Source organism: Jaculus jaculus, chromosome 2 (genome assembly GCF_020740685.1).
Source record: "Jaculus jaculus isolate mJacJac1 chromosome 2, mJacJac1.mat.Y.cur, whole genome shotgun sequence".
Taxonomy (NCBI): domain Eukaryota; kingdom Metazoa; phylum Chordata; class Mammalia; order Rodentia; family Dipodidae; genus Jaculus; species Jaculus jaculus.
The window spans coordinates 103,110,415-103,121,105 of NC_059103.1; the positions used below are offsets into that span (position 1 = coordinate 103,110,415).

General features: G+C 38.8%; 1 protein-coding gene across 3 annotated transcripts in view; it reads left to right on the forward strand.

Moving 5' to 3' along the window:
- The window catches only part of Ppp3ca (protein phosphatase 3 catalytic subunit alpha), a 328,874-nt gene extending 327,165 nt beyond the window's left edge, over positions 1-1,709 (forward strand). For all 3 annotated transcript variants that reach the window (XM_045143003.1, XM_004662982.2, XM_004662983.3), the window contains one exon: positions 136-1,709. In XM_045143003.1, the coding sequence (XP_044998938.1) occupies positions 136-332 (197 nt within the window). In that variant the 3' untranslated portion in view covers positions 333-1,709. The remainder of the gene's footprint in view (positions 1-135) is intronic.
- The last annotated feature ends 8,982 nt before the right edge of the window (positions 1,710-10,691 follow it).

Consider the following 10,691-nt stretch of genomic DNA (forward strand, 5'->3'; position numbering starts at 1 on the left):
AGGTCCATCACGTTGTTCTCCACTAAAGGATTCCCACTCACTGCGAAGTCTCTAACATCACCTGAACCAACCCCAGTGCCTTTTGTGTTCCTCTGGCTAACACTGTCTCTCTCTTTTAATGATTTTTTTGTTTAGCTATCAAAGGATTTTCACCACAACATAAGATCACTAGCTTCGAGGAGGCCAAGGGCTTAGACCGAATTAATGAGAGGATGCCACCTCGCAGAGACGCCATGCCCTCTGACGCCAACCTTAACTCCATCAACAAGGCTCTCGCCTCAGAGACTAACGGCACGGACAGCAATGGCAGTAATAGCAGCAATATTCAGTGACCATTTCCTATTCACTTTTTTTTTTTTTTGAGCTGCAGGGCATGATGGGATTGCTGCATCTCAGCAGTTGGATGTTCTTGCCTCTGACAGTAGCTTATTTGCTCTGGGGGCCAGGAATTGGATTCAGTTTACACTATCATGAAAAAAAGGAGGGAGAGAGATAATAAACTATATTTTGGTGAGGGTGGTGATTAAACACCTCTTTTGGGTATGCCTTTTAAATATGCTGTTAAGAAAAAAAATTTTAAAGAAAGCTAACGCTAGTATATACTGCAATGTTAGGGGAATGAACATGTTTCCTACTGCATTGGGGACTTCTAGATAGGTTAATGAAAGGCCTTTTATTCTGTTACTGGACATGAAAACTTTGTCTAATTTCTTACTCTATTGTACGTTTACAGTTGCAGCACTAAAAATGGATGACATCAAACATTTTTAACAAAAATGATGTATAAACTAAATAAGGACTATTTATTGATAATGTTTTGCTACTCTTGTCAGACAATGGCTATAAACTGAATTAGGCAGTCTTAAAAAAAAAACAGAAAAAGAAAAAAAAAAGAATGTTGCAAATTTGTTAAAATGCCAAAAAGGACAGTTTAATTTTGTACAGATTCTGCTTACCTCAGGTTTCTTTAGTGTGCTTGAATGCCCTTCTTTCCATATTACATTTATTAATTTGGCAGTGAGTACCCTTTCTTTTCTTTAAGTTTAAAAAAAACTGGAATAATTACACCTATCTTTTTTTGCTGTTTATATTAGGGGTTTTGTTGATAAATCAAGTCTTGGTTGTGGCTTGCTGAATTAAATATTTATGAGTGGTGCATTTTTAAGTATAGTGAACAAGACACCATATTAAGTGCAGTGATAAAGCATCTATATTATGTAAAAAAAAAAAATCTGCCTATGCATGTTTTTTAAGAAAAAAAAATGGCTGTATCGGCCTGTATGGGACTGTAATGCGCTTAGTGGTCTGACATATACTGGAAATGTATGTATACTGGCGTACTTTATATTCTCTAAAATGCTTAATGCCTTTGAAATTTTGTAATCAAAAAAGCTTTGAAAAAATCTAAAGGGGAGAGTATTCTTAAAGGTTTTTAACATAAGCTTGTCAGCGCACACATAGATGGTTAGCATGTTTAGCAAACCTTGTGAAATTTGAATACGTTTGTAGTTACATGTGAAACTCTAAATGCATGGTAACTGTTAGTGTCATAACAGTTTAGTTAATTCATTCTGTCCTGTCATGTGCCACAGAGTATGTACTTTTTTCACTTTTTTTCTCTTTGTATATCAGTTACGGGTTACATCTGGTTCATTCTGAAAAAAAAAAAAAAAAAAAACAACAAACAACAGCCCATTCATATTTTTTAACAATTGTATAAGTGCCCAAGTAATTCACTACAGCCTAAAGCCTTGCCTTTGTAATTTGACTTCTGAAATGTTGGCAATCAAAGCATGCACTTGTAACAATGACAAAGAAAAATCATTTTATATTACTACTCAATAAAATGTGCATGAACATAAAGCCCTCTCATCCTTTCACTGAGTCTGCTGAAGGGATCCACGTGCACAGCCACCACGGGTCCTCTGGGTGCTGGCCCTACACCACATGGCACACTTACTTTGACAGGCTGATTTCCAAGGGCCTCGCCATCTGAGGAGTGGTGCCCATTTCTGCTGTCAGATATCAGTGGATTTGTGCTCAAATCAAACAAGAGAAGTCTACTCAAAGAACAAATGCCATCTCCTGGTTCCCTTGAATGCGGGTCCCAGCTGAGAAACCAGATCATTCCTTTTTATTGAAAACAAATCAGTGTGTCATCAGGTTGTTTCCGTTGTATTGGGTACCCTATTACCTGCTAAAGCAAAGAGAACTAGGTTACTAAGTGCATTTGCATCACAGAACAGTTCATGTGTATTGATACGAAATTTGTATCCCCAGGCTTTAGCTATTATCTAATCATGCAGAAGTTTAAGATAAACCAAATTTCAGTTTGTTTCTGACATTGTTCATTCTTTAGTGCACTTTGTTTATGTAATAAACTATGCCTACTATATTAAATAGTAAGAATATGACAATTAGTGATAGAATATACCAAAACAAAGATATATTCTCGGACAAAGACTTTCCTGTGTTTATTTGGATGAATCAGAACATTTTTCCTGTGGATATTTTCCCATCCTAAAACAAAAATGATATCCAAGGAAGATAGATGCATCTTATTAGAATGGTATAAAAGAATGCTAATTCTGGTACCCATGTGTTTATTTTCTTTCTTATAACTGCAGGAAAAATATCCTGACAAAAAAATTGGGGTTTTTTTGGATTCCTTTCTTTACAAATTGTGCTAAAGCAACTATGGCATAGAAATAAACGTTTGACATTGAAGTAAGCAGTCGATGTGAGTATTGCTTGGTTTTTCTGGTCAGTTGTTAGGAAAGTAGTGTGGCTTTTTTGCATAATAATTTTGTCTATCAAAGAAATCTACATATTAGTATAGTTTTGAAGTTATTTCTCCAGAAAAGAATAATACTTTCAAATCTCAGTTATTACATCTGTCTTCATGAAGAAATTATTGAATTCTTGAATACTTTTACCATGGCCTGTGACTGCATACTCACATGCGTGTGTGTGTGTTCAAGGCTGTGCATGCATGTGTGCTCTTGAAGACAGCCTCCTATCCCCAACATCCTTGGCCCACCCATAGTGTGCCTTACCTCTCATTAGGCTCCAGCTCTTAGAAGTTTTCATGTCACCTAAGTATCCAGAGGTAAGTGTGACAAATCCTGAGTCAACAAGTTTTTCTTGTTTGCAGTATCTCCCACTTACATTCTTCATATATGTGTTTTGAAGAAAGAAGGAAAACTGTTGTGAGAATTACTTTGTGTGATGAGAACCATGTGCAGCATCTCTGGCTATCAACAACACATGGCAGGTAGATTTGAGGCTGGAGAGTCTCGTGGCATTAGCCCAGAGCATGGTACTCAACTAATGGTGGGGGGGAAGCTTTCCTAAGCCATTTTGTCCTAAAATGTGTACTTTTGGCTCTTCCTTGCCATATGCATGTGAGTTCAGTTTTAGTACAAACACATTTTCCTACCCCAAAAACAGGGCCCCAGCAGAAGTCAGCACCACAGGGGAGACGGTGTGTGTGGCCTTACTTAAAAGTCTCACACCTTTACTTGATTATTTCAGGTTTGTCACTCACTGGAACCAGTAGGCAGGAACCTTTCAGTTTGCCCAGACTGAGTATTGGCATTTCTTAAAGACTGAGAGGCCCATGAATTGGACAAAGCTGAGGTCTCCAAAATTAAGGATATTACCCTTCTCCTTATGATGTGATCATCCTCTTTACTGTACAAATATCAAGTTTCTGTTATGTTACTCTCACTGTTCCACATTTTTATTTAACACACACACACACTCACACACGGAAAAAAATGTCTGGCAATGACAGCATATGAACTTTCATTGCAATATTAAACAGCAGCATTCCATCAAACAGTAAGTCAGTGTCTCATAACACTTGAGTTCTTTTCACTTTGCTTCATGGATATTATTTTTAAATATTATAAACAAGAGATGCCCCTGACTAGGCCCTTTCATTCTAAGTCCTTTTTTTTTTTTTTTTTTTTTTTTTCGAGGTAGGGTCTTGCCTCTAGCCCAGGCTGACCTGGAATTCACTGTGTAGTCTCAGGGTGGCCCCCAAGTCATGTTGACCCTTCTTCCTACCTCTGCTTCCCAAGTGCTGGAACTAAAGGTGTGCTCCACCACGCCTGGCTTTCTAAGTCCATTTTCTAATGCATGAATAGTAACAAGAGATGACAAAATGAGGAATGAATTATTTCTGGGAGCTGCATGGTCAAAAGACAGCATTGATAGATTAGAAAGTATGCTGGAGAATGGAGACCCAGCAGGAAAGTCTGCTTTAAGTAAGTACTGATGAAACATAAAGGGGGAAAAATGGGATCCCTGATAGTCATATTCTAAAAGATATTGTTTAACTCAGAAAAAAAAAAAATCTGTGTATTTTGAATTTGAAGTGGTCATGCAATGAGCCTGCTTGGAAGAAGGGTAAACTGCAAGAGAACGTGAGCACCTCCTCAGCAGGGAAGTGTTCACATCCAGGCAGACTGAGTCCAGTACCTCTTGAGTGACACTGCATGGAAAACTTACACACTGGCATGGTAGAAGGCACTATCTTCAAAGGTGGAGAATGACCTGCATCATATCTAAATGACCTGACAACAGTAGTTTCAAATATCCCTTCGACAGTAAGGGTTAAAGAATCCTTTTGCGTTTTTCCATCTAGCCTGTTCTCTCCTAGCTTGGCTGAGCCCTGCGTCAGCTAAAGCAGTCTACTAGGAGCCATGCACATGCAGTTTCTGTACCACAGTGGCTGAGAAGCCTTGCTGCTTGCTAGAAGAGAAAAGTTTACACCGAGCCAGTAAGCTATTAGCTCAGTACAGAGTTCATTTAAACTCCAGTCCTAAATACAGATTGACTAGGACTTCTCCAGAATGCTTGCAGGTCTTAGACTTCTTCAGATGCTGTAATATATACATAGATTTAACTACTGAGCATACCTAATCTGAACTCTGAAATGCTCCAAAATTCAAAGTGGTTTAATTTGTGTCAGGACTTACTTCAAAATTTTTCAGATTTTGGATTTTTAAGTTATAGTGATGCTCAACCTGTATTTTGAAATGAGTTTTATACCAATTCCTAGAGATGTCTAGGTTTCCTCTCAGTAATTCCAAAATGTCTAATGACTGGGCCAATTTCTTCAAGATGGCATAAAAGACTACTCACCATCTTAGGCCAGTCTCATCTCATCCCCTAGCTGACTCCAAGCTTCGGCAGAGCTAGACTTCATACAGTGCTCAGGAAATGCCAGGCATCCTCAGCCTTCTGGGTCTTCAGTTGTGTGGAAATGGATGTAGTCATTTCTATGTGGGCTTTCTCTTGCAGACATCAGCACTATGATGAGTTTTTTCCCCCATTCAAAGAACACCCACATCCTGTGCTACTTGTATTTCAGCACTTAATCCACTGACATTTACTGACTACCTTTGGCCCCATAGTCCCTCACTCCTCTGTGAATTCTAAGCTTGCCACACTGCAAAAACAGTGTCCAGTGGAGAAGAAGAGTTAGGAAACAGTGGAAAACATCCTCCCTGGATGGGACACCCCCAGATTCCAGGCAGCAAACCTCCACTGGAGACTATGTCCAAACACCTGGTGCCACTCAAGAGTCCCTTCTCTTCCACATAAGAACCCCTAGTGCCCGTAGTCCAAAGTGGAGCCCATCTTTAACCAAGCAACACCAAAATTCTTCTGACCAGACAAATTTAGAAAAACATTCCCATTTTACTTCTACAGCAAACTGAAAATTACAGTCTTGCATTTTTAATTCTATAGGATTTTCCTGAATTATCACGACATATTTTACTGGTTACCATTGCCACTACCCAGAATTATTCATTATAAACTTTGTAATTGCATAATGAATATGAATTCGGACAAACACAGTCTTCTTTAATTAAAAGGGACTTCATCCAAGAAAAGGAGTTACAGTGTTAACCTGCCTAACACATAGGTGAAGAATGAATTTTAAGAGGCTTATGTGCGTGGAAACAAATTGGAATGCTTCCTGATTTTAAAACTTGCTTCTTTCATGTCACTCCTTCCACCTTCCAAAACCCTTATAATATTGCTGAAAATTTACTATGACAAGAATTCCTTTGGGTTCACAGTAGAACTATTTTTCAAAAGTCTTTCATTTTTTTGCTGTATGTGCAGACGTGTGCACACATATGGAGGTCACAAGAGGATATCAGATGTTCTCTGTTGCTCGTACTTCCTTGGAACAGAGTCTTTTACTGAACTTAGAAATGCCATTTTGAGGTGATCAGACTAATCTGTTAGCCTCAGTGATCTTCCTGCCTTCCCCTCCCCTGCCACTGGGATTACAAGTGTTTACTGCCATACCCAGATTTTACATGGATACTAAGCATCACATTAAGGTCCTTATGTTTGTGCAGCAATGCTCTCACCTGCTGAGCCACCTCCATAGCCCCAAAAGTCTTTAATTAAAAGATATATATTAGAGCCAGGAGTGGTGGTGCATGCCTTTAATCCTAGCACTGAGGAGGCAGAGATAGGAGGATCACCAAGAGTTCAAGGCCACCCTGAGACTACATAGTGAATTCCAGGTCAGCCTGAGCTGGAGTGAAACCCTACCTCAAAAAATAAAAATAAAATAAAATAACAAATACATATTAGAGAATGAAAAGCCATTGCCAGCTACTGACATCATCAGAAAAAAAATCACAGTTGTGACATATCCAATCCGAGACTAGTAAGTACAAGTCTGTTCCTAGAAAAAATGACTGTTGGAGCATGGGCAAGTGCTTCAGGAGACTATCAGAGAAAAGACTAACTGGGATCATTACACAGCTATCTTTTCTAGGCAGGGGCCCCAGTAGATCACAGTACAGTGAAATTCAAGATATAGTCACCTCTCTCACAATATGCAAAGCAGTGGAAATACATCATGGACCTCACACATGCTCATTTCTCTGGAATATGCTTTATACTGCTTCTGATCTAGAGTTGGTCTTAAGTTAGAAGTTTTATAGCTCTACTACTTACCACAAGCCTATGTGACCGAGAAATTTACTAAGCTTTTTAAAACTACATGTCATTCTTGATCAAATGAATAATAAATTTATAAGCTCTGCATAGCGATTAAAGGATAGCATAAATGGAGTGTGGTGGCATAGTGCTGGTCACCGAATAAACACTCAATAAACTTCTTTTATAGGATTTAGCAGCATGCTGAGTTCCAAGAAGGCTTACCATTCTATAACTAGAACTTCTGTGAGTGTATGTGTACTCCAAAAACCCTAGTAGAGAAATGACATTTGGTTGGATTTTTCCTAGGAGGATGGATTGGTAGAAGGAGAAGAAATGGCTAAGCTGGTAAGCAGGCAGCTATGGGGCACACTCTAACCTGGGAGAAAAAATAAGAGCAAAGGAGAAGATAGGTCAGTAACATGGGTTAAGCATAGGAGAGGTGTGAAAGCTGCAGCCACATCGGTTGCTTCTATCTACATCTTCAATGTGAGCAACCAAGTACCTGACTTCCCATGTGTCAGCCACTTAGGCCCTGATACTTAACATGGACTTCTGTGGCCAAATAGTCCCAGCATTGATTACATGAATCAGAAGTTAGCATCAAGGTTTTTCTCATCTTCCTCACACTGTCCTCGGCTGCAAGGATTTATTAAAGCACCAGGTATCACTTCTTCACACAACACTGTTGACTACTGGAAAATAACAGCAAAATAGCCTATAAATATAGCAGAGCTGAATTTATGGCTCACTGCAGCAACATAACCGCTACCTTAGAAGAGTCACAGTAAATCTAGACATGTAGAAGGGAAAAGCAAAGTATTTATGATGTTTTGTTTGGTTAAGGCTGGCCTTTACACGTTAGAGTCTAATAAAAATTGGAGGAAGTTTGTGGATATATAGTTTGAAATTGGTAGAAGCAGCAAGAGGACAGTTACGAAGAGTTCTGAAGAGCTAACAGTAAATATCTAGGGAATAGAAGTAGACTCTATTTGCTTCTCAAGTTCTTTAAGATATTTGACAACTGAAGCAAATAAAGATAAATATTGAAGTAAAGCAAAGTCCAAGAAGAACTAAAATTTGTTGAGGCATCCCAGTTCATGGATTGTAAGATATAGTGAAGAGATCAGCTCTTCTCAAGTGAATTTATAGATTAAATGCTTCCAACCCAAAACCCAGCAGGAGTTTCTTATAAGCAAACTGATTCTAGAAACTATAATGAAAAAAATAAAGATCTAGAATGGCAAAAATATTTTTGGTTAAGTTCAACAATATTGGATTCACTCTACTCAGTTTTAAAATTTCAATTATGAGCTGGGGAATGTGGCTTGGTGGTAGCAAACCTCAGACACGGTCCAGTTCCCATTACAATCAAAGATAAGTAAACACAGCTAAACTTCATTATAAATTCATACTACAAGGGTATTATATTGATGAAAAGATAGAGAATGTGCAAAGACATCTCAGTGGAGTAAAGGATAGCATTTTCAGAAAATTACTTAGAAGAGTTAGACTCCTAAAAGAGACACAAGGGCTTTAGAATTCACAATTTTGCACCCAACAATGAGGCTTATCATCTAATCAGTTTTTCTAGCCCACAGATTGATCGTGGGCACAGTAAAAATGACATACCTAGACAAAGGCCAGGTGTACAGTGGCTTTTTGTCAGAGTTGGAGAATTCCACCTTTTACAGGGGGCTTCAAGCAAACCTGTTAAATTTTGTTTCAAAGGGACACATCAGGAAATAAATGTACCTTCAGCCTCAGAGGGAGAGTCCACCTCTATCTTAGCAAACAGTCTTGTACAGATACACTGCAGCAAAAACCATGACAAGATGCCCAGAAACACAATGGAGAGTTACCCCACAATGCCATTATCAGAAGATTGCATACTATAATTCTATATGATATTATGGAAAAAGCAACACTATTAATGACAGGTAGCAGAAGTCAATGGTTCTGAGGGGTGAGGGAAAGGGTGAAAATTCAAGTAAGGAAGAGGGGACTTTTGTGTGACAGAACTGTTCTTTGGGTAGGGGAGAGGGTGGTTGTTGGAAGAGGGTTTTAGTATATAGGCCAGGCTGGACTGGAAGTTGCTGTTGTAGCCCAGAATGACCTCAAACTCACCATCTTCTTGCATCAACTCCTGGATGCTGGGATTACAACTGTGAGAACTGATAAAATTATTCTGGTTATGTAAGTAAACTAATTCAGAACTGTCCAACTAACTTTGCTGAATGTAAATCAGGAATATGAAAATTGAACAAAAATGAAATATGTGCTGGGTGTGGTGGTGCAGGCCTTTAATCCCAGCACTCGAGAGGCAAGAGGGAAGAGGATCATTGTGAGTTTGAAGCCATCCTGAGACTACATAGTGAATACCAGGTCAACCTGTGCTAGAGTGAGACCCTACATAAAAAAAAAAAAAAAAAAAAGAAAGGCAGGGGAGCTGGAGAGCTTGCTAAGGAGTTAAGGTGATTTCCTGTAAAGCCAAAGGATCCCAGTTCAGCGCTACAGGACCCACATAAGCCAGATGCACAAGAGGATGCATTCATCCGGAGTTCGTTTACAGTGGCTAGAGGAGTTGATGTGCCCATTCTCTCTCGCTGTCTCTCTCTCCCTCCCTCTTTCTCTTGCAAATAAATAAATAATATATTTTTTAAAAAACAAAAAAATTGACAGTCAATGTTTGTTAAAGAAATGGGACATGGAGGGAGGGAATTACCATGGTTTTTGTGTATAATTATGGAAGTTGTCAATAAAAAAATTATAATAAAAACTAGGACATTGGATCAGAAAGAGCCACATATCGCTCCTGTAGCTTTTCCTCCAGTGTGTCGTCTACTGTAGTCTCAGAGATGCTCTTCTACTTAAGGGATTAGTAATCAGAGGTTTTGACCAGTTTTCATAAACCTAGGGAAAGTTCATGTACACAAGTCCACAGGAACCACACACGGTAAAGTCTTTGAGAATTAGAAGACAAACATTAGGTTTTTAATGTCTGGGTCTGACATTTGCTCAATTTAAGAGGACTTAGTCTCTGGGGGAAATGGTTCTCCAATTGTGCCAACTTTCAATTACCTTCAAGAAACCAATTACACGATCTATTTCTTTAAAAGATGAAGTTTTGACCTGACCTCCTTGGCTGAATCAGAAGACCAGGCTTTTGCTGCCACTGCACAAGCATTTTTCATTTTACAAATGAAATGGGTTGCTGAATTACACCTGACCTCTTTTCCCATTACGAACCAGGCCATCTGCTCTGAGTTTTAATTTCTTTTCCAATATTTTTTTCTCTTGTAAAGAACATTGCCACTTTAAACTCTCAGACTGTGTCCTAAGGCAGAGCCCATGCCTTTGGAACTAGCTTGAGGATGGCTAATTAATTTCATAACAAATGCTTTTGACCTCCCATTACAAAGTCTTTCTACAAGGAATAGATATTATGTGTAAATTAAGGACTTAGGTCAGTAAATATAGTGGCTGAAAAAAAGAGAATAAAGATGGAATGTAGCCGGGTGTGGTGATGCATGCCTTTAATCCCAGCACTCAGGAGGCAGAGGTAGAAGAATTGCTTTGAGTTCAAAACCACCCTGAGACTCCAGGTCAGCCTGGGCTAGAGTGAGACTGTATCTCAAAAAAACAAAAAAAATAAAATAAAATAGATTCAATGTGACAGCTTTTAAAACCCAGCACAGTAGTTACACGTTTCATCG